The following is a 24,252-nucleotide window of genomic DNA, read 5'->3' on the forward strand; positions in this document are numbered from 1 at the left end:
GGCGTCGTCTGCTACTGTCGGATACCGCCCAAAACGTTTTGCTCCAGCGCGGTTTGCAATCCGGGGATAGAAGACCTGTAGACCGTGTTAGTAGGATATTTTTTATAGATTATTATTTAGGATCACATGCTATTTATGTGGCAATAAGACCAAGAAACTTGAAAGATCAGACGATCTGCGATAGTAGCCAAGGCGGCGCACTGGCATCAAGCCGTCACGTGCGAGCAGACGACAAGAGCCAACGGAGGCGTTGCAAGAGCGCGCTCGCCGCGCCACGGATCCGCTGCATCGCTTCGACAAACCATCACGTGACCATACGATATGCGTCCGGCGTTCTGTAGGGGGTGCTGTCACGACGTCCGCCGCCGCATGGTACGTCCTGTGCTCCTGTGTGACATTATGACGACGCGGGAAGGAGCCGAGTTGCGCCTCCTGTATTCTTTCTCCGTGGGCTAGGCTAAGCACTACCAAGTCATCCCTAGTATTTTCCGTAATTTATGGATTATTGATTAACCAATTAGCTATTGATTGGCTATCGCAAGGTATTCGCCATGTATTTGGGCTAGGCTAAGCACTACCAAGCCATCCCCAGCTTTTTCTGGAATTTATTGGTTATTGATTTATTATCTATTAGCTATTGGTTGGCTATCGACTGGCTATTGCAAGGTATTGGCCACGTATTTGGGCTAGGCTAAGCACTATGAAGTCATACCATCCTCAAGCTTAAACACCTTCACTAGTTCACGGGGGTATGTGCCATTGCTCTTAGACCCTTTCTGCACTACCACCAGGATCAGCCCACATTTTCTGTTCACTCTGCACAGACTAACAGTCGGCTTAAACAGCTCCGCTGTTAAAAGTTGGGCTGAGCAACTGTGTCAGATTTGGAAAACAAGCTTGTCATAACTGTTTCCAAAACAACAGAAATGTGTAAATCACTCACCTGAGTTGTACGTGTAGCACTAAAAGGAAATAAATACTGGCCACTGCCTTTCCGTATACTGACAACTGACAGTCTGAACTCGTTTTACTTTAGTACGGCCTTTTATGACCGATGTCAAGCACCTACTTTTGGTAACCAGTTCATAGAGCGAATGGTGCCAACAGAATCTCAATTGCAGTGTTGATTCAGTCCTCATGCTACTGCCAGACATTCCACTCGACAAATGTGAAAAATGGGTGTTTTACCATGTACATGATGTGCATGATGAAGCAAGATATAACGGGTTAAAATTATGGTAAATGATGTAGTTACGTGGTTGTTGCACCACAGCAAATATTCTTCTCGTCTCTTAGTGAGATGTTCTATCCTATTTTTCACGCTTATGCTTTGATTATCCACCTGAACTGCCACTTCAGGTTTTAAAACCACACATGAAAGGTTTCCATTGACCAGCATTGTAAACGCTGCCTTTAAGAAATAGGTTGCTGAGCCGTTTTCACAAACTTTACACACGAAAACAATTGAAAAAGTTATTTGAAAGTACCACCAGAACTGTACTAGCATACAAAACTAGAACAAACAAAATGTAAGAATATGGGATGCACGCATACGTCGCCTGTACTTTAGCAGACGACAAGCATGAGTCCTGGCCCCGACGTCACGTGAGCGGCACTCGCAGCACCTCTGTAGGCTGCGCTAGGGGCTAATAGTGTTCTCGTGTGTGTGAAAATCACTCTGCAATTTGTGATGGTGGTGTTACCAATCTTTGTTTGTGCAGGCCGGATACACAGTCACGAAGCAAGCTGTCGGGAGACAGAGCAAGCAACAAGACTAAGGAGGAAGCTTCAAAGGCTTGATCGATCAGGAGGACATTGTCTAGATACTCATACACGAGGCATATATACTTCAACTAGTCTTACCGTATTTTTATACATTTATACATGCATTCTTCCTTGTGCTTTACGTGATAATCTTGCGAATGAATAAACTGTACAGGCATTTCATAACTTAACTTTAAGAGCCTTGTTGATCAAATCGGGGCTCTTCGGTTTTTGAAACACTTGCAATGTCAAAGCACCATTTTCAGGGCCTTGGAAGCCTTTAAATTTTATTAGATGCTTTTATATCTCTAAATTTTATTTCATACAGAAATAGCAGATTTTGTTCGGACATGTAGCTACGTCAAATCGAGGCTTATCGGTTTTTCCAACATTTGCAATATCAAAATGTCATTTTCAAGGCCTTGAAAGCCTTTAAATATCTTTAGATGCTTTCGAATCCATGGATTTCGTTTTGTACTACGTTTAGCGGATTTTGTTTGAACATGTGGCCACAAAGTTGGGGTGTAATTCAAGAGGAAAGCCAATCCAACCCAGTTAGCAGCTTTGTGGTGTTTGGTGGTGGTTTGCTCATAAGCCTTTTTTATGTATCCCTTTCTTGTTTGTATGCAATGAGAACAATTTGTAAATTGTTAAGAACAAGTTTGTTTTCAAGCTAGTACCCCAGTCTCACAGGACTCTTTTGATGCCAATCAGTTCCGATCGGGCTCAAGTGCAATCGAAAGTGCCACGTGTGACTGGGGTTAATGTTGCTTTAGTCCTTGGAAAATGCTTTGTCAGGACCTCGGAAGTCCTTTAAAGTTCTTGCCCTGCAAATGAAGATTCAACAATTTTTTACATTTCCTTTGCTTGCAAAGCAAGCTTCACTTCACTTCACTTTATTACCTTAAAAACCAGTTGGGTTTTCACAGAAGCTGAACTGAACGTTATACATAGTGTACTGGGGCAAGGATCACTTGTTAATGCTAGCATTTCAAGTCTTGCCAAGCAGTGCATCACAGTTTTTATTGTGAAGAACCGTGTGTTTCTGTGTGCAGCAGCAAAGGAAGTCTTATCACAAAATTATTGTTGACAGAATTGTCAACTAGAAATTGGAGTCTTCAACTGGCATGCATCTGAAAAGACACAAGAGAAACGAAGATCATTGGTCCATAATAAATGATTTTTATAGAAGCAATGAGGCACTGTTCTCTTAGGCCATTAAAGGCCAAGTGCAACAAAATTTTGAACTGCATAAAAAGCCAAGTTTCAGATAGTGTAGATATATGTAGCAACCACCATGCAAAATTTTACATTTGAAATACGAGTAGATGCATCATAAAAAGCTCGCAAATATAGAGACATTTAAAATGGAAAAAAAAATGCCACCATTGACACTTTCTAGAAATGACGTGGAACCTAGAACGTTGAGAACCATTGTAACTTCTCAGCACAGCCTCCGAAATTAGTCGATGCCCACGGCACGCTGAAAATCTCGCAAGCTATGGGCTGAGATTTGCGTCACATCCGCTGACCACCAGTTGCATGCATTGTCTGCTAAGATGCTATTTAAAGGCTGTTAATGAGAAAATTTTACAGCCACCACCCTTCAGCTTTGCAAGATCGCTTCATTAGCTGTATATGTGCCACTCATATATAACCAATTCAGCCAGAGACAAATTCCGCTGCAGCAAGCCTTTAACCTTTTCAGTGTCACTGACGTACCGGTGTGCTTCATGTCACTGATGTCAGATAGTAATGTGAAGACCATACCAATAGAGCATTTCCCATTATCTGTGTCATTTTTTGTCTTCTGCATAGCCGAAAATAAACCAATGTTCATTTAATAATATCCAAGAAAGAAACCCGACGCTAGAGATGTGTCACTTCCCAAAAACAAACGACACTGAAAAGTAAAAACAATGTAGCGTAAGCACTGTCAGAGTCCTTCCATGCTTTTCTGGTCACGAAACTGCCGCCTCAGTTTCATATAGAGCCAGCGCCCGCCGCTAGAGGCGCAACCGTGCATGGGAGGGCATGCGAACGCCGCTACCGCTGTGGTTGTGTGTGGGGCAGCCTCGGTATTCTAGCTTTCTCAACTTCCACAACCGTCGGTTTACTTTCACGTAACTATTTTTAACATTCCACATGCTTAAATAACTGCCTGATTGCGTCTTCTGCCATAATATGAGCGCCCGGGACGAAAAAAAAGCCGCTCATGACATGGAGCTTGCGGCGGTCTCAAACCAAAAAAAAAAAAATCTGGGATTTTGAGCCAGAACCGCGATACGATTATGAGGCACGCCGTAGTGGGGGACTCTGGATTAATTTTGACCACCTGGGATCCTTTAAAATGCACCTAAATTTAAATAAACGGGTGTTTTGCATTTTGCCCCCGTCGAAATGCGTCCGCTGTGCACGGCCGGGCGGTCTCGGTCTATATTTCTTCGTCATCGCCGTTCGCCTCAACACTTCGGTAGGCTCCGCTGTTTAATATTTGCCTGAAATTAGACACCGCGCATTCGCACAAAGCGCCAGTGGTCCCACTTATCGCCAGATGCAAACATATGGGCTGTTGCACCCCCGCAAGTAAGCGCCAACTCTCCATTGCGCACAGCGCCAGATTGTTTACCGAGCACAGCTGTTCACTTTCTGTTAAACTGTGGGCAGTATCTTATCCGGAGATCAAAAGTGTGAAATTGTTATTGCAAAAGGCTGCTTCTGTAGAATACTTAATGACAATGAAAAGGAAATTGAGCTGCTCCGTGCGCTTCAGATTTCTCTGCAAAACGATGCCATTTCTGAATGAGATTTAGGTAGGATAAATGCAAGACAAAATTCACTACTAAATGTCTTTGGTGCGGCTTTTAGCAACGGATTAAGGCGAACGTGAAGTGTTAGGACCTGCACAGTTGAAACTAGCTGTATTGTAATTAGGCAATTGCCTTAGCAAGCAGTCTTTTAGAAGCGTCAGTAAGCCCAGCACTTATTCAAGCTGCTCGTGGTTTCGACGCAGAAACGATGAGACTAGGTATTTTGGTTCTTAATGCGCAACTATTTACAGGATGTTAAAATGTTGTAATCACCGGTCCTGATATTCTTATCATGGTCGAAAAATTAAAGAAAACTGCTTTATAATTCTATTAAGAAAAGAAATAAAACGTGTTGGTGAAAAAACAACATACAAGCATGATCATTTACTTATCATGTAAAATAAGTGGAGCGAAATACAAACAGCACAAAGAGGTGTCCGGTCATGAATGTTCCACCATTCACAATGCAAGAAGTTGTTAAAAGCACTGATATAATAAGCATAAAGATATAATAATATGATATAATAAGCATAAAGAAAAAAACATCAAACGTGAGAGGTATGTATTAAGGGGCAGGAAACAAACACCAGCAAACGAATAGCAATAAATGCACAATGCATAAGATTGTTTCTATAAACAAGAAAGTGTAAAGCATAGGCATTTCATAACACATGGCAAAACAACTCTCAAACGAACACAAGTAGCCACATCACAAATACAGCAATTAAAAAAAAAATGGCTGGTTAGAGATACCACCATTCCACTTCTTCAGCTGTTACTTAATCATGCACACACAACTTGCTCAACAAATCATAATGCAAATATAGCTAACAACAGTGCGCTAATAACCTCCTTACTTATAGCTGCTTATATACTTAAAAGTACATGCAATTGAAGAATTGTAGCCCATCAATAGCCCAAAGGGCAATGGAAAATAAAACAATGCATATTATTCTGTTAACATTTGCATTTAAAGGAATTCTAATGTTATACATTTCATAGATTGTCGTGGTGAAGGCGCTATTGTTGTGATGTGAACTACGCTACACTAGCATAACACAAATTGAGGTTGCAACAAATCATGAAACAAATGTGTTTTATCATCAATGCCCTCATCAGACCTTGCAACACCCTTGTTCTCCTTCATCAGCATTACAATTTTTTATAAGTGGTCGCCTTTACACGATAATCGTGATTCCTACTGCGCCCCTTTAACTGGTACCTCTTCAACTGGTTGGTTTCCTACCACCCCCTGCTGGACATGAAGCTCGTCTCTTTGCTTGCATCTGCTTGTTTTTTTGTTTTTTTTCTCTTGTCAAAAAATGCAAGCGGGTCTTAAGAAAACACTGAACTACTTCTGCAGTTGTGCTTACGAAGTGCGATTTGCAGCCGACAGCAGCTCTAGCAGTACGACTGTCCATCAAAACATTCTCCACAATATTCATGTACACATCACAACAAGCAGTTTTGTCAACTGTGTACACTTCCAAATGATCTTCCACAATTTGGAGGAGAGCAACTAGCTGGCTGGAGGGCACTTGTAGACGATGTCGGGTAGACGATGTCGGAGGCGTCGAAATGTTTCGCGCACACACGCGCATACTTCGATTCGAAGTTAAAACCGCCACCTTCCTGCCGCGGTATGGCCCGCTTCCATTTCTCGCGCTGCTCCTTGTCAATAGGCAAACGGAACAACGACAGCTTTCCGGTCGTGCCCTTGTAGCCGGAACGGCAACCCGGCACGCAACACGTGTTCGGCATCGTTGTCCCACCCTGCCACTTCAACTAAACAGTCCAGCACTCGAAAAATAGCGCAGCACATGCACAGAACGCACCCGATCACTCAGCTCGCCTCGCACAGCGCAAGCGTTTCGGTACGCGAACGATGCCCTCCGGTGCGCAGTGGCGCCGCGTCGCGGCAGCTTTAGGCAGCGTATGAACCTCTCCCATAGCGTGACGGCGGAGTTTCGTGACCAGAAAAACATGGAAGGACTCTGGCACTGTGTTGGCTTAACCAGAGAGGGGGTTTCAGGGGTCGAACTCCCCCCCCCCCCCCCCTTGAAGTTTTCTGATGAACCCACCCGCCTTGCCCCCTTTCCCACGTAACAAAGTTTGAGGAGGTGGGCTAGTCCGACGGGGGGGGGGGGGGGTGTCATGGGGGCGATCCCTTCTCTCATGCACAGAACATTGTGGCCCCACTCATAAGGCGCCTCTTCCTTATTCCGGTTCGTGTTAACCAGAACTGCTGAGTAGAGATAAGCGTTTAAAAATTCCACACACAGATAAAGATGGGGCGAGCGCGTGCGTAAAACTGTGGGGCATTGTTGCTCTCCACCAGACCTTCGCGTCGTCTAAGAGCTTCTCATTTCTGGTACTTGACCACGCTGTGTGGAAGAAAAGCGTTCCGAAAATATTACAACTTGCTTGTCTAGGAAACGTATAACAAGCACACCCCCCCCCCCCTTTTCTTTTTTCTTATGCTTGTCTCCGACTTTCATTATGTTAATAAACTTAAGAAGAGCTTGCTGTTAGGCTAGTTTGTACACGCTGTTGAAGAATGAAAACTGGGCACAAAATGGGACAAGAAAGAAAGAGCTAGTGATTGCTAATTAAAGGTTTCAAGAACGAAGTTGGTGGATAATTATGGACATAGGGAGAGCGTCTCATCACTACCAGATCGCTCAACATTAGACAGCCACGGCCTAGCTGAGGCTCGCCTAGCTGAGGCTCACCTACCCCATCGTAACACGTGCTGCTTGCTGCGGAGAGCCCATCCTAACTAAACGTCTCGGCAAATTTCAGAATAGACTGTGTCAGGAGACGCGACACTTTCAAATCTCTCGGAGGTACTGGCCATTATTTTACTGCGAACTACAGATGTTGTAATCTTCACAAAGGCTTGTAAATAGGAAGCAGCCCTGCTTCGGACTGTCTGCCTCATCAATTACTGAGTGTGATCAAATAACAATATACACCACGTGATGACTACAATACCATGGTCGCAAGTTACTTCCAAACATCCCTTCAAACAAGTCGACTACAGGTCACCGAAAGTGAGTGAAACTTGCATCATATGATACTATAAAAGTTGTAGTGCAAAGCTTTGTTCCTGTGTTTTTAAATGTAGAATAAAGCCCGTTTCACATGGTGCGATTTTGTGGTGCGTTTTTCGCAGCTACGATTTCCACAGATGCGAAATTCGCAATCCCATTTCACATGGATCTATGACAGCTGCGTTTTTCACATACTCGTTAAGCATTCTGACTGGCAATGACGTATGAGCGAGCCGCTTCCTATTGGACGTCTGTTTCCACCGCTACAGTGGCTACCACAACATCTGCATCTTCGCAGAGAAGTTCAGCACGCCGAACATCGAAAAATCGCACGCACGAAGGGTCCGGCGGCCTATTTCCCGCAGCTGCGAATTCGCAAGTGCGAATTTGCAGACAAAATCGCACCATGTGAAATGGGCTTTATATAGCATACTCACAACGCCAAAAGCACTGTTCGCTTTTCCAAGTCATGTGCCAGCTAGGCCATCGACATACATTACTTATAAATGCATTAAATCATAATCTAAATTTTACATTTTTTAAATATCATTTTTAAAATAGCATGAGGATGATAGCATAATTTGATGCGAAGTGGCTGCACGCCTTAGCAATGAAAAATCTTGTGTCAGAAGTTGTGCAATGTGTTGTTTCGGAAATGCAAAAACGTGCATTCTCGTTGGTAAAGCATTCTTGTCTGGGGAACGCTAGGAGTTTGTCATTACGTGGTGTACAACCTCCATATACCGGGTGCGCGAGATATTTGAGAACACAATGTTGGCTTCAGGCAGAGAAGAATATCTCCAGCAAAAATAGACATAATGCTACGAGAGACACATGCTACGAGAGACACATTCTGCCAGGGGCAGACGACAAAGAAGACGGTTCTGTCGGGTGCTGGTGGCTGTCCACCATCTTGGCTACTGTGTCTGTCTAGTGTAAATACAGTGTAAATAGTCCCGCCTTGTGTCGTTTTACGTAACATCTTTGTGGTGGAGGTGCTGGGTAGTTCCCTGTTTCCATCACGGAGCTCCGCAACGGCCGCTTCATCACGCTTCCGACCATGTCAGTCGGTGCAGGCACCACGTCTTCACCCGCTGCCCCTCCCGTGGCTCCCACCTACATCGTTCTGCACCCCCTGCTGGTCTACTTCAACCACTCTCCATCCCGACCGCACCATTCTTCCGTGTTGGTTTAGACCTTCTCGGTCCCTTTCCTGAGTCAAGATCCGGCAACAAGTGGGTCGCCGTTGCTATCGATTATGCGACCAGGTATGCAATCACTCGAGCGCTCCCCACCAGCACTGCTACTGACGTGGCCGATTTTTTGCTCCACGATGTTATTCTACACCATGGCGCCCCTAGCCAATTGCTCACAGATCGAGGCCGTGCATTTTTATCCCGAGTAATCGGCGATCTTTTGCGCTCCTCCTCAACGCAGCACAAGTTGACCACTGCCTTTCACCAAACTTTGAGAAATACTTCTCTTACGGTTTATTTCCACAATTACTCAATGAATCCACCATGCGCAGCAATAACCGATTCAATTCGACTTCAGAAACGGCTACATGCACGGATCAGGTGGTCCTTAAGAGATGTTGGCCATTGAGTCAGCAATGGCGGCCTTCAGCAAGACTTTTGTATTGTGTGGCTGTTTGTTGGCCTCTCTCTCAACGACGGCCCAGACATAGTAGTTGAGCGGATTTAAATCTGGAGAACTAGGAGGCCACAATTGGGAGTGACGTGGTCGTAGAAGTTGTCAGCCAGCCACTCCTGGGTGACGCAGGCAGTGTGAGCGGGAGCCAAATCTTGCTGAAAGACATAAGGGTCTTCCTTTCGAAACAGTCTCTATCCACGGCTTTACAACAGTGGCATGGACCTCGACGTACGCGGCAGCATTAACGCGGAGTCCTTCTGCAAAAAAGTGTGGCAGCATAACGTCACCCTCGTTGCTGACGACGGCTAACACCGTCACAGACGACAGAAATTTTGTGTGCATCACTGTAGGCACCTCAACAGTGCTCGCGCAAAGTCACCTCTCATTACAGCCGTTTGGTCTTGGTCAAAGTTCTTTTCATCTGAAAAAAAAAAAGTCACAGCATCCCAGGCTCCTCGGGTCTCTCCAGCAAGAGCTTGAACCGGAGCAGACAATTCTCCCAAGTTTTCTCGGACATGAATTGCCCCCTCCTCATGACATAGGAATGGTACCTCAAGTCCTCGTGCACAGCGAGCCTGACAGTCAACTCTGCGACTTGAAACTCCTTTGCAATAGCCCGCATTGACTTCCCTGAGTCGTCACTCATGATGACTTCAAACCACCGGAGTAATCAGAGGTTCTGGCAACGGTCTGACCGTTGTCTGTGCTTTTTCATTTTCACCACAGATGCCACGTCACCGCCAGAACACGTCAGTTCTGTCCGCCCCTTGTAAACGAAAGACTTTGCTACGTTCAGAAAGGTGGCAATTTCCAAGTCGCTGTGGTGTGCGACCAGGACGACTAGAACTGCATGGCGTTTCATTTCCTGCGTCAACATGTTCGCTTCCATCTTTGAACAAACTGCACAGTATGAATGATAAGGGGTCAACCAACAAGAAGCCGCACGCATAGATATGAGCCTGCTGGTGTCTATGGCGATGAGGAATAGTGTTGTCAAATACCTCGCGCACCCGATACACATACATGAACGAGAAGAAAGGAAACGGAGGGGCTCGATTTTTATTAGTCATATCATACGAAGCTAACAAAGACACAAAGGACAGGATCTCTTGCTTCACACCACGTATCAAATGTCGGACCTTCTTGTCTTCGGCCATTGAGGCATCCGCACACCTGAAGAGCCGAGCCATGTCTTCAGTATACGTGGTCACGCTCTCGTTCGGGGCTTGGAATCTTGCCTGTATTGCCAGCTCCGCTCGCTCCTTCCTGTCCATGTTGGAATATGTGGCGATCAGCTGCTGTCGAAATTCGAGCCAGGAAGTCAATGTCGCTTCATGGTTATAGAACCACGTCCTCGCGGAGTCTTGGAGAGCGAAGTACACGTTTCGCAACTTGCGCTCTTCGTTCCATCCGATGCATTCGGCGACCCGCTCGAAATGGTCTAGCCAATCTTCCCCGTCTTCAGTAGCATCTCCGTGGAATGCAATCGGCGTCTGTGGCTGGTTGAAGATGAACTGCGCCGGCGGAACAGCCGCAGCAGGAGACTGTGGGCTCAGGTTCATCGTCCGGACAGGATCGAGCAACAGACCGTGCTCAGGTTGGAGCCCTTGAAGACTGCGGCTGGTGCGTGCGTGCACAGGAGTAATCTCTCCCGGGCTACTCACTGGGGATGAGTCAGGGCTTCGCTGCGTCTCCGGCAATGGTATCATATACCCAGCACCTCCACCAGTAAAAATGTCACGAAGATAATTAATTGGGGCTTGCCAAAAGAGAACAGACTTCTTTTATGATGGCCGACACTCATGAGAACGCGCGCACACCTGTGCCCTTCGTCGTCTTCTCTCTGGCGATCTTGTGCCTGTAGTGGGAAGCTGACTTCTGACGATCGGTGCCTGTAGTGGGCAGCTTACTTCGCGTCAATATATATATATATGCACATACGTACATAGAGAGAGAGGGGGGTGAAGGAGGGAGAGGAGTGGTAGTTGTCGGCGCGCGTAGAAGCCCCCCGAAATAAATTTTTGGCTACGCCACTGAAGCATTGTGTTCACTTTCAAAATTTAAACAGTCATAGAGGTGCACTTAATTGGGTTATCAAATGTGCTGTGAAAGTTTCCGGCCTTCAAAATATGGCATGCTTGTCGTACCTGCACTGTTGTTTGCTGAAGTAGTAGCCTGTGGAGCAGTCCTGCCCGCCTTCCATACAAGTGCATGCACACTGTAGTGGGTCCCACGTTTGACCCAAATCTTCACACTGGTGTAGCTTTTGGAAGTCTGGACAGAGGCATGCACACTCTGATGCCACGTACACCTGCAGAACCGACGCAATGCGGTCTCAATACATGCTAGGACAATATTGGTATTTGTATAGTGCAGTGTTGTCACAGTAAAGCTTTGCCTGAATGAACTTCAAGAAATGTCAGGGGCAGTACCAGAGTTTTTCTGTTGAAGGAGCACATGTGGCTCCTCCTGGGTCAGTGTTAAACTTTGTTTATTGCAAAAACAGAGTGCAAATATATGTGCTGATATAAGAAAACTTGTTTGACGCACTACATAACTTGTGAAAGTTTGCTTGTAAATGTCTGCTAGTGCTACTTTTTCAACCTCTCCTGCGGTATTTTTTTTTCTTTTACCAAGCTAAATGTGGAAGCCTTTGAGGGCATTGTTTGATACTTTCAGTTGTGATGCTTCAAAATTAAATTGCTGATGGCAAAATCACTAACTGATCGGTTAGCTCCATCTATAAAAGAGGTGGTCTAAACCATGTCTCGCATGGAGCGATGTTGCTGCAATTTTTGCATTTGCAAGGCATTTAGTTGAAGGGCTCAATTATTGTTTTGTGTAGCCTCATTCGATCTGCTTTTATAAAAGTACCGTATTTTCTGGTCTATAACTCGTACCTTTGTAGAAGTCGCACCAACGCACCTGTTCATTCGGTATAAACTATTTTAAAAATAGTGATGTTTCACTTCGTGAACGCGGGCCATGCGCAAGCTTATTGATGTAGTTCCTATATAATTGCGATAGCAATAATATGGACGCTCCTGGCGCACTTCTGCCGTCGTGGTCGCCCTGATGTTCCGTATAAAGTCCAAGGGTGATAACATCGTCCCCGCGTGCCGTATGCTGTATGTGCGAGTGAAAGCGTACGACGGTGAGCCGAATCGCGCACAAGGGAGGAAATCCGGGAAGTCAGTGCGGGAGGAAGGGGGACTTGACTCTGGTACCAACTGTGTAGTTTGCGCACCGCCGCTTGCGTTGCTGCGTCTTCCATCTCGCACGGCGTTCAGCAACTCGATCACGAGACGAACTCGGCACCTCCATAGCGCGCACACAACCCGTAGCAGCTGCCAGAGGAGGCCAACCCAGCGTGCTTCGCGTGGCCATAGCGTCCAATCCGATTTTGACAGCAGTTTTTCGAAAAAAAAAAACGTATATAAGTTGCATCGTTCCATAAGACGCACCGACGAAAAATTCAGAAAAAAACTCGACTTATGCTTGGGAAATACGGTAGTCTGGCCAACAAGCTTATCTGTGTGCAGAGTTCATTGGTTGCTCGTGCACGCCATACAAGTGGCAAATCTTGTCACATGGCAATGCTGCAAGATTGCATGCTTGGAGGGACCAGCAGCCTCTGATGCACTGCATAAGCTAAGTTGCAAGAAAAATTGCATGAGGTAGTGGATGATATACTGGTTCTCCCTGCATTGTACGTTTGCTGCCACAAGACTTGAGGGACATTGTATGTGGCTCGTGTAGATCTCACGTGGTGACTTTTTCTTGATGTTCATTGTTATCGCGCATTCACTGAGATCGCCATGGGCATCAAGTTTATTTTATTGCGATAGCAATTATATTGTTACTGGATGTATTTACAATATATACACAAGCAGAGTTAGTGCGGTCAAGATAGCTGACCAGCAACAACACGCAGCAGCCAGTGTCTCTCGATCTTCTTCTTTTCCTTCCTCCTATCCTTCCGTAACAATATGGACACTCCAAGCAGATTTCTATCACTGTCGCCGTGGGGTTCCGTATAAAGTCCAAGGGCGATAAAATCGTCGCCGCGCGCTGCGCTTTCACGTGCGCGTGAAAGCACGCGAGGAACGTGCGCTTTCACGGGGAGCGAAGGCACGGCGAAAAGCAAAAGCGACGTTTTCCGTTGCGCGAGAGGGGGTGGGGGGAGGGAGGGGGGGCGACGTTGTGCTACGGCACCAAATGATTATCTTGCGACTGGGCACAAGGGGAATTGTAATCTCGCATGCGAAAGGAGGAAAGCGGGAAGGCAGCGCGGGAGGGAGGGGTGCGGCTTCTGCTCTGCGAGCAAACTGCGTACTTGTACTTTGTGCGGCTGCTGGCAGTCACGCGCATTATATCATGAAAGCGATCTGCAACACGGCTCCTACCTTTGTATGCGCTGTGCTTTCGCCACTCAGTTTCTGTTGAAGCGATAGACCGCACGAACCTTCACTCGTTGCTGCTGGCGCGCATGCTCACGCCAGTGTTCTGACAGCGGTTGTGTGCGGTCATCGAGTGTGATCTATTCGTGTTTGCTTTTGCGCGCTGACACCATGCTTGTTAATTCAGTTCGTAAGCGAATATGTCCAAGCTTATACAGCCGATAAAGCTACTATCCTTACTCCATATAGCTATCTACTAATTTGCTATTGCAATTGATGCTTCGCCTTTCTGGCAAAACTGCGACTTTTTCAAGGTAATTCAACCATCAACAATCTACTTCTGCCCAGTAAAGCATCTTTACCCTCGCCTCAACCATTATTACTTTTCAACGGAGAAAACATCAAGTAATGATACTTGTATACTGACCCGTCGTCATTATACTCCCCGCGAGAAACCATCATAAACATCTATATGATTGCAGCGCCTTGGTCGTTGCTTCATAATCTAACATTCCCGGCCTTGAAAGCCCATCCCTCATAGTGGCACCTTCTCTGGGAGTATCTTGCCATCAGGACTTATAGGCATACATGTATAGGCATCGTTCTAATGGCAACCTTTCAGATGCAGTTTATGGTCACCTGGTTTGGGCTGCAGTGGGACTTCTCAACGTGGCACTTGCAGCTGCACTTGGCGTGTTCCTCCATGATCTCCTCAGCGCACTGGGCCTGTGTCTTGCCTTCGGTCACGTTCACTCTCACCACCTTTATGTAATGTAGTACCACAAAAGATATTTTGAAAGGATCGACTAGCTTCCTTCCGTAAAAATAGCGGAACATTAGATGCACATGGCTATTAAAGAGTACACCAAAAGTGTTCCTTTACAATTTGATTCTTTTCTTTTTGCCCCTACTGACAGAAAAAAAAAAGGAAGTCGGAGGTTGGATTCCCAACCCCAGGGGACATTGTTCCGAAAGCGGCGTAAAACAAACACACTCCTGTCCCATGCTTTGGGCGCACATTAGAGAACCTAGCTTTAGGACATAAAACTCAATCATTCCAATCCACAAATAAATTATTTGGCCCTTAACGATATATTTCGAAACTGAACTAAAACGTTAATTTCATTGCTGCGTTTTAAAATTATATTTTGGAGTTGAATATATAATGGTATCATGCTCTGAACTTGCCCATATCGCAGCAAAGCCAAATTTTTGCTATGCACGTTACAATGAAAGTAAATGCACTCTTAGATTATGGAAACCAACATTGTGCTGGGTTTGTTTATAATCCCTATTGTATTTATAGTACAGTGCAGGCAACACAAAGAAGAGGGAAGAAACAAACATGAGTGCTGGATTGTTTTGTTTCATTGTGAACAGAGCGAGTGGCAGAGCCATATGGTACTATAGTATCGCATGCCACGCATTGCACCATTAGCGAAGCTTGGAAGAGTATAACGCATCCTGAAGATATGTAGAAAGAGGATTTTTAATTCCGGAGCTTCTGGTTTCGGATTTTTGGTGTCTACTATGTCTCACCCAGCACACTAAGCAGATATACCGAGCAAGAGCCTGGAAAAGAGGGATGCGGATATGGGGAGGTCGCCCCGTGTTCACCGGCATTCGGGGAGGTGACATGCAAGGGTGAATCATAATGATACATTCGCCTGGTCACTTTCGACAACTCTAAAGGCGGCCTACAATCTGCCGTTCAAAATTGAGTGCTCGGAACATATATTGTCTGGTTCATTCAGAGCGCCGTGGTCCAACTCGGGTCAAGCGCTCGGAGGCACTCTCACCTTTGAGCTGGTAGCCTTACCGAGATCCAACAGAATATCGATCATGTGGCTATTCCGATTGCTCTGAACTGCTCAACGTTTGGCTGAAGCAGGCTTTCTCTATGGCTCCAATCTTGAGAGGGCTCCTCATCGCTGGAAACCGAGTGGTATATAGGAACGAGTCGAATTGTACCATATAAGTGTTGGGGTTTGCTGGGGACGACGCACCTTGATGTTGACGCTGTGCTTGACCGTGGGCCAGCAGTGGCGTCCTCCGTGGTCACAAGCACCCTCGCAGCGTTTCAGCTCCACCAGTCGCGGGAAGCGCAGCACCTCGGGCGGCCCCGGCGGCAACGGCACGAGCTGCTTGCGTGGCCGGCAGGTCGCACGCCGGTCCTCGGCCAACACCGCCGCTGCCACGCACGACGGCTCCGCTCCACCTGGCGCAGCTGCACGAGCGACCCTGGGCGCGTTACTTATGTTTGGTTCGTTTCACCGATTCCGCGCAGGTGCAGGTGGTGTCAGGCGAAAATTCACAGGGTCTCTTATGTTATCCCTAAGACGACTTGAAGGCGAAAGCCCAAGTGTCGATGCATTAATTAGCCAGTTTAATTAGCTGATTCAACCACTTTAATCACTGAGTCATCCACTTTAATCGCTTTGTCATCCAATCGATCGCGGATTCATCCACTTGAATCGCTTTGTCAGCCCTCTTAATTTACTTTGATTCCACCTAATTTGCTTTTGTCGTCCTTAATTCGCTTTGATTCCTCTTTATTCGCTTAGTAATCTACTTCGCCTTGATCCCGCTCGATTCACTTGATTCCTCTTAATTCATTTTATTCCTCTTAAATCGCATTGTCCTTCCTAATTCGCTTTGATACTTCGTAATTTCTTTGATTACGCCATGGTCCCTTAATAGCTTTTGAAAAAGTATTGAGGGACTATGATTACGCTAAATTCATTCCTCTTAATTCGCTTTCTCATCCACTCATGCCCAGTCATGCTTTGGCCCGCTTTAACTGCCTGTAACTCGCCTGAGTCATCCCTCTTAATTCGCTTTGTCATGCCTCTTAATTTGCTTTGGCATCCCTCATAATTTGCTTAGTCATCCACTCCGCTTTATCATCCATCTTGCTTGCTTACGGGGGTATGAGCCATTGATGACGATAGTTTTAACGCGATAGCGGTGAGGGCCCCGCGTGGCAGAAAATCCGGTGTCAGCGTCCGGCGCCGTGGCCGGCGTTGGCGTCCTGTGAGCAAAAAATATTCTTTACGCCACTAAAGTACTTCTGCCGCTAAAGTTGCTCGCACTTTGTCTTACATTCCTTACTAATTAAGTTATTCCTAGGAATTTTGAGAATGACAACCCACAAACAAATGCAGTGATGTGATTGCTGCTCCACTTGCTCCAAAGCTGCTCCAAAAGGTGTTTTCTGCTATTTTAAAAACCAACTATAATATAACCAGTGACATCATTCATCACACGCACTCGTCATGTGTGCACATGGAGGAAGTAAAATATGTGGCTGCTGTTGCGTCCTGAATCGGCCAGGCGCATTCTTTGATTGTTTCCCATCGAGGCAGGCCCTTTCATGAGCGTCGTCCAGACGTGACAGGGCCCGACAGCGGCAGTGACGCCGTGACAAAGAAGCTCACTTAGAAGCGACCGACCACAACCGCCACCCTTCGTTAGACGCGGGGATTATTGCAAAGGCCATTCTCCCGACCCTGGCAAGATGACCGTCGGAGGGCAAGAAACAGGTCACCGACTTTCGTGGAAGGAGTGTCAACCCCCTGTTTCCGGATTGCCTCGTCCTTGCTTCGAAGGTGCAACATTAGAGGCGGAGTTCAGCGAACAAGCGAACAAGTCTGATTGGCCGCATCAAGGTCATCTGATTCCCTAGTCGGGTCAACTAGGGAAGACCGATGTTTTATAAGGGGACAACTTGCGTGCAGTGGTGTGTCCTGACCTGTTCTGATATGTGCTCAGACATGTAGTGAGCTGAGACTTTCGAAGTACTCCCCCCATGGAGTGGGCTTCCATATTTGGAGGCACTGTAAATATGTAAAATAAACCCCCTTTTTTTTTTCTCTCTCGCTCTTACTCCCGGACGTACTCATCCCTCTGGCTTAAGGATAACCGGCCTAAATGCTACCCGAGTCTCAACAAACTGGCAGCAGCGGCGGGATTAATCTCCGACCCGCAACAAACTGGTAGCAGCGGCGGAATAATCTCCGACCCGCAACAGTGCGAGAGTAGGGCTGCTACGTGCTTGAAATGTGGCTGAAATGGCGCTTTCAAAACTAAGAGGTGAGAGCACACAACTTTAGATCGTAATAAACGCTATATGGAAAAGCGTTCTGCTGGTACAGCAAAGCCTTTTCACGATGTGGCTTTCCTGTGGTTTGGTCAAGGGGATGCATGGTGGTAGAAAATTTTGTTAAATGGGGGCAGGTTGTTGTACATGCTACTGAGCTTGTTTCTCTTCGTTGCACTGCTGCCGTTTTGCTGTTTTCGGCTGGTGTAGCTTAGCGAGCGAGCATTGCGCACTCCTAACGCTCTTCCGTAGTCGAGTTCCCTAAATTTCCGTCTGTATGTGCACTTCTACAGTTTCCTCATTTTAGCGCCCAGCCTCTTGCAAATTGGAAAGCTAAAGTAGAGATTAGAGAGGTTTGTGGTCAAACTATTCTGATGCTGTAGTGGTCATACTATCGTCATCACAGCTTCATCATCTAATTTGGTCGTCATTACTTAGCCATGCATGGGATTCGCATGTTTTAGCGCCACAACTTTATGTTGAGGTAAATTCTTGTAAAAATGTGCTTGTTTCCTATTGGTCTCCCTCCTTCTGTAATCTCTCTTGCGTCTCTCAAAGGCAATTTTTCCACTTGGAAATATGCATTCAAATGCTCCAAAAGCTTGCTTTTCTGCTCCAAAACGCACTTTTGGCTGCTCCAAGAAGCTGCTCCCAAACGGCCTCGGCCAATCACATCACTGCAAATGTCATGAAACACCGACAGCGCATGCCTGTTCAATCTTCTCAGACTGAAATATTAAAAGTGCGAAACAATAACAGAAGATCCTCCCACGCCCAAGAGGCCGCGTTTCTATCTGAAAGCTCGCCTTGTTCGTGCATATATATAGGGTTCGCCGCAAGCATTTACCGGTATAACATTACGGTTACATAAGCTACAATTACCGGAAAGCGTGCGAAGCAGTCGGGGATCTTTGAATGCTATCACGTTCCACCCTTAAAAGGCAAAGCTTAAGCGTCCTCCAAATTTTTTTTTTTTGAAGGACTTTGAAGGTCGACTGAGCGATGAGACTGATATATAGGGCTTCCGCCTTAAGCATAACGAGACCCGGCAGTGTGTTCCAGCGAAGGGAGGCGGGCGCATCGCCCATTCTATATACGCTCCGTCCATGACGCTTCCATTCAGTCGGCCGATCTTCCTGTGATTCAGCTTTTGGACGTCATCAGAGACGACTATTAACCAGGGAAGTGAATCTGATCGATCGATGGATGCATTGCAAAGGGTATACGTACCGAGAACGTCCTCGTAGTCGTACCAGGCAAGGCCCGGACCGGTTGCCTCCTGCATGTCACAAGAGACGCACGCACACTTTGAGCCGGCAAAAACTGCGCCATGCAAGCTAACGTTACGGCCATATATACCACGTACACCCGTGAGCAAAAGTATACGGACCACAGGGTCGCCGAAAAACCTTAATTTCTTCGTAATTAACACGCATATATGAACTGAAATTGACGAGTACACTGGAATGTTCACAATGCCAAGTTTGGACTGCAGTCCTCAAATTTAATATTTCATTTGCAGGCAGTTGAAAAAATTTGCTTTTTCGCGCCATCCCTGGTCCCTATACTTTTGCGCACGGGTGCCGGTGTGATGGTTCGTTTTTTCTTGTCTTTTTAACACAATGTTTAAAATTGCCTGTGGCAGATACATCACAACGCCGCACATGGACGGGACTGAGGAGGCGGACATTACTTGGCAGATTGAAGGCACACTATGCAGACGCATGTCCATTCAGTGCAGGAACCGCGGAGATCCTCTAGTAGGCAGCGCCATAAGCCGATCGGCATACTCAACTCACGATCGAGTACAGCGACTCATAGTCGCTCCTAAGTCGCTTCACAAGCAAGGCGTGGGATAGAGCGCCTACTTTGCGAGTTACGAAGGGTGCGAGTGGGGAGTATGAACGGAAGTGAGTGCCGATGAGTTTGAGTTTAAGCCTTTCGGACAGCGTTCTTGGCAGGAAATCTGCGAGCGCGGAGTTTTAAATTAAATACAAGCAAAACAGATTTTGACCACCTGCTGGTGCACACAGAAACATTTACTATACTGTAATAGAGGTATAATATCCGTCTCGAGAAAGTTTGGCAGCGATAGCTATTCGAGCTTGCTTACTGCAGTTTTCGTGTCTGTTTATAGTTCCCGCAAAAGACGCCAGAAAAAAACGAAAAAAAGAAACGTTCATAAATTTGTCCCCATCAAATATTAGATCTTACCCAAGGGTGAGATCTTACCCAAAAGGTTCCTCATCTGCGTCACGCAGATGAGGAACCTTTTTGAGGAAAACGCTGTTTTATGCATTGAAGCGCAAAGATAACTGAAACGCCCACGCATTTCGTCGGATACCTTGAAAATTGATATCTCGAAACTGGTTCAGTCCTGAGAATTCGTTCCAAGTAGATAGGCCTTGAGAACTCAACGGCTATAATTCGTGGATTGAAAGATGTGCCGTAAAATAATTAATTTAAAAGTTATGTTAATTATTCAATTAGGTGTTTTGATTTCTCGTGGAAGTAATGGCCGCCTCATAGAGTAGTTTAGATCAAGGAATGTAATTATGCTATCTGCCACAGGCAATTTTAAAAAATTTGGTGCAGCTAAAATGAAACACCCTGTATGTTGCCCTGTATACTATATACGCGCACGTCGTTCGTGACCAGAAATATACTGGGAGCGCAAAATAGCAATTATTGTATGGGGATAAGATTAGCCCCAAAGGGTGCAAACTTTTTCTTAGTGTGCAGAGTTTTACGCACCAATAAGGGTGTACAAACACCAGGCATCATAAGGGTGTCAAAATGTTTAGTGTGTGCGATCCCTTCATTTGTGGCGTTCGTATAAGGGTTGATATGGGACATGTATCTGGCCGCACTAAGGAACCCATGTTTCCACCCAGAAACTCTCAACGGTGAGGAAAGGGGGCACATATATTCTCCTTTGTCGTTCTTGCGTATTTTTTCGACGCCGATTGTGATAAACAGACAAACCGTACTGACGAAAGACGTGTGCTCGATATCAGAAAGACAATGAAGGCGGACGTAGTACTAAGTCTGTCTTCCTTTATTTATTTATTTATTTATTTATTTATTTATTTATTTATTTATTTATTTATTTATTTATTTATTTATTTATTTATTTATTTATTGTCCAACATATTTGAATGCCCTTTTCCAAGACTATTTGGCCCATTTCCCAATAAATGTAATAGCGACTGATGCTTCCTCGTGTGAAGCATCAGTCGATTGGACTTTTTCATTTCGCCTGCCAGATTATACACTAATTTATCAGGCCGAACTTCTGGCGCAATAGTTCTTGCTTTGCGAAACTTACCCCTTCATGCTTCAAAAGTTATCGTCACAGATTCCCTTTCTGTATGCTGCGTCTACAAATTTGACAGCTTTAAACATGTTTTATACAAGAGCTCCGCCCCACTTAAGGTTAGTTCATTTAGTATGGGAACCAGACCACCGAAACATTCATCTTAATGAAATAGCCGATCCTTTAGCACGAGCTTTTTTAAAAGGTTCGGTGATATCTGTGCTGCCGGCGACATGCGCAAATCACTGCAGCGAGATATCGACAGTTTCCTTTGACAGAAGACAAAAAAAAAAAAAAGCCTCTTATATCAAAAACTACAGACTTTATACATCTAAATTATTCTTGGAACCGACTATGGTGTCCTAACCGGCAATTCGAAGTGTCGTTTACAAGGCTGCGTTGCTGAATTCCACAACTTAATTTTTACTTGCACGGATGTGGTCTGGTGGTATCCCCTTTATGCTACCTCTAGCTAGCTGCAATGAGCCGGAAACCATCGATCACTTTTTATTGTCGTGCAGGCGGTTCTCTAATCATCGAAAACGATATTTGGAAATTCCAATTCGAAATCTAGGACTGCCTCTATGCAGTCCTGTTATACTCTCACTTGGAACAACGGTATTAGGATGTAGCCACATGAACGTTTGCCGACCCATTTATGATTTCCTGTGTGACACAAAAAGATTGCCTTATTAGTATTTTCCCATTTACGATGATTTATTTATTTCTCCTTCAATAAATTGTAAATTTAGAAAATGCAAAAAGTAAAAACACAAACTCACTGTTATATTATTAATATTATTATTCAAAATTTACCTTACGCATTTTTACGTCTATCCTTTACTGTATTTATTTTATTATTAGGTTCATATTACTATTCCTATCTGGGCAAGGCTAACTACGTTAGTATAGATTACTTTATTTCTTTTATTATCGGTTTATTTCTCATCTTCAATTATTCATTTATTTTCCTTTTATTAGTTACTTATTTATTCACTAATTTATTTTAATTTTTAATCGTATTACCACCCGGTTCGTGGCCTATCCCTCACAGTGGGGTTGTGCCATTAATTGAGGCTTCATAATAATAATAATAATAATAATAATAATAATAATAATAATAATAATAATAATAATAATAATAATAATAATAATCGTATTCCTTTAGGTGCACTGTTCTCGTTTTAATTTAAATGACTATGAAACCAACAGAAAAGTTTTTTTTTTTTCTTTTTTGTAGACGCGCGCTTTCTAGACGCGGTATGTGGTCCAGTGCATAAAACTCTACGGTACTCTTGCTGTTAAAATATACCACATAGCTGGCCACCAAACATTTTTCTTTAGCAGTTTCTGCTCGATATCGGAGCGAGGGGTTGAAATTGGCGAACTTTAAGCACTATTAAAGAGCCACCGAAATTTGGACCGGCTCATTCGAAATAAGAGTTCGTGTATATGTCCGAATTCTTTCGTATCATCTCCTTTTGCCCCAGGAAACAATGCTGCTTATAGATCTATGCATTATAGTTCCGTTCCGGGTATGCGTACGCGCGCTCATTCTTCGATTCGCCACTCACCTTGGGCGCCAGCTGCCTGAGAATCTCGCGGTAAAGTTCCTTGCGCGACATCCGCGCAACAGCGACAGAGGTAGCCGCCAAGACGTGCAAGACCAGCGCCAGCCGCGATGCGCGCATTGTGTGTCTTATGCCGGCACTACACAAGCTTCCACGGTACAGCGCACGCCGGCCTGGCGGATTCCCGGACGTCGACGCCAAGGCCACGCGACGTGAACTGCGCCGGAAGGTCAGCGCGGGTACACGGATATGCGCCCGCTATAACGTCGGCGTCGCGTTTCCGCGGCCCATGCATCTCCACGTAGTCTTTCTCCAGATGCGTCTTTATATCTGGCTGACGGGAAAACAGTGGAGCCCTTTTAAAGTCGGCTGCGTCCCAAAGATGTATATTTGTAAGAAATGTGGAGGCCCTTAAATAAGATTCTGCTTGTATACAATCGGTGGAATTCAACCCTTAAATGGAACACATTTCAGCGGTCATTGATGCATTTCACGTACGTACTGTACGTCTGAACAGGGAAATTGCCGCTAGTTGGCCAAGAGCTGAAGGAAGCCTCAGCTCACAAACCCTTTTCGCGGCGATATTGCCGCCCCGGGTGCAGTGCATGCTCAGGGGAGGTGCAGCTAAGCAGACAAAGGGGAGAGTGAAATGGCAAACACTGTTCGTCAAATAAGCGAAAAAGCGCCTGGCACATTTCGCATGGGTGCTTGAACAGTGCATGGCACTATATATATGCGCTGACTACAAAAGAAAAAAAAAAAAAGAAAGAAAGAATGGAAATTTGTGAGGAGGCCCTTAGCAGGTGCATTCGAACGTGGAGTTAAAATGAAACATACATTAGAGACGTCGCCCCCTGACATGTACATAGTGTTTCGCAGGTACACCCGCGTAGAAATAGTTCCCCACTGGAACCGACTGCGCTAGCGGAAATGCGAGATTATCAAAAATTCGTCGCCCAGTCGCCTACTATTCGTTTCGTTTTCCTTTTATGAGTCTTACTATTTCTGGCGCTTCATTGTCCTCTCATTTCAAGCTTCCTCCTTCCGAAGTGCTTCGTTCAACTTCACTTAAAAATGCGGATAATGTATTCCTACACAGCTGCATGTATCCAATGTGCACCGCGCGCGGCTATGCGTACACGGTGCATACACATATGCATACACATATCGCTGCAGGTCTTTCTACATGCTCAAAATTTGAATTTCTTGTGTTTTATGCGCACACGTTTATTCTTATGCTAATCTTTACGTTCATCTGACGAAAATTATTTTTTTTTCTTTTTATCCTTTGAGAAGTGTTGTTTTTTTAAACAAAAAGAAGGGGGAAAATTGCACACACCTTCTTTTTTTGCCTGTTAATCCAATATAAACACGTAAATATATGTGCTTTCGATGTGATATGTCGTGCTGAATTTAGATTTGTAGGGTGCACTCATTACTTATGACATTTCAAAAAGAAATAAAAATAATTAGCCCTTAGCTACAGAGTAAACTCCATGCTGAAGCAAGCCGTGATAAAATTGTGCTTCGTTAGCTTCGTTGCTTGAAACGAGAGAGCGCGACGGACCACCACCCCGCGGGCGGCA

At 45.3% G+C, this 24,252-nt stretch overlaps 2 protein-coding genes across 8 annotated transcripts in view; one reads left to right on the forward strand and one right to left on the reverse strand.

The window, feature by feature from the left end:
• LOC119460670 (organic cation transporter protein-like) overlaps positions 1-2,955 on the forward strand; it is a 113,345-nt gene extending 110,390 nt beyond the window's left edge. For all 6 annotated transcript variants that reach the window (XM_037721711.2, XM_037721712.2, XM_037721716.2 and 3 more), the window contains exon 11: positions 1,722-2,955. In XM_037721711.2, coding sequence (XP_037577639.1) covers positions 1,722-1,800 — 79 coding nt within the window. In that variant the 3' untranslated portion in view covers positions 1,801-2,955. The remainder of the gene's footprint in view (positions 1-1,721) is intronic.
• LOC119460672 (balbiani ring protein 3) lies at positions 2,782-22,974 on the reverse strand. 2 transcript variants are annotated; one of them, XM_037721717.2, is made up of 6 exons: positions 22,670-22,971; positions 19,010-19,058; positions 15,687-15,907; positions 14,320-14,442; positions 11,428-11,591; positions 2,782-2,897 (listed from the first exon to the last, which is right to left on the reverse strand). In XM_037721717.2, exons 1-6 carry the CDS (start codon positions 22,784-22,786, stop codon positions 2,867-2,869), a joined length of 705 nt encoding a protein of 234 aa, XP_037577645.1. In that variant the 5' UTR covers positions 22,787-22,971; the 3' UTR covers positions 2,782-2,866. The 2 variants fall into 2 exon arrangements, with proteins under 2 accessions (XP_037577645.1, XP_049529145.1); XM_049673188.1 differs by lacking the exon at positions 11,428-11,591 and having other exon boundaries at positions 2,792-2,897; positions 22,670-22,974.
• Positions 22,975-24,252: the final 1,278 nt, after the last annotated feature.

The sequence above is a fragment of the Dermacentor silvarum genome, chromosome 8 (genome assembly GCF_013339745.2).
Source record: "Dermacentor silvarum isolate Dsil-2018 chromosome 8, BIME_Dsil_1.4, whole genome shotgun sequence".
NCBI classification, from domain to species: domain Eukaryota; kingdom Metazoa; phylum Arthropoda; class Arachnida; order Ixodida; family Ixodidae; genus Dermacentor; species Dermacentor silvarum.

What these genes read in the sequence shown, in the direction of transcription:
- LOC119460672 (XM_037721717.2), bottom strand. Translation starts at nt 22,786, where the DNA reads ATGCGCGCATCGCGGCTGGCGCTGGTCTTGCACGTCTTGGCGGCTACC. An exon ending in CGACTACGAGGACGTTCTCG is followed by an intron (nt 15,908 to 19,009) that starts GTACGTATACCC and finishes TCGCTCGTGCAG; the next exon opens with CTGCGCCAGGTGGAGCGGAG. An exon ending in CCCACTGCAGCCCAAACCAG is followed by an intron (nt 11,592 to 14,319) that starts GTGACCATAAAC and finishes TCGGTTCTGCAG; the next exon opens with GTGTACGTGGCATCAGAGTG.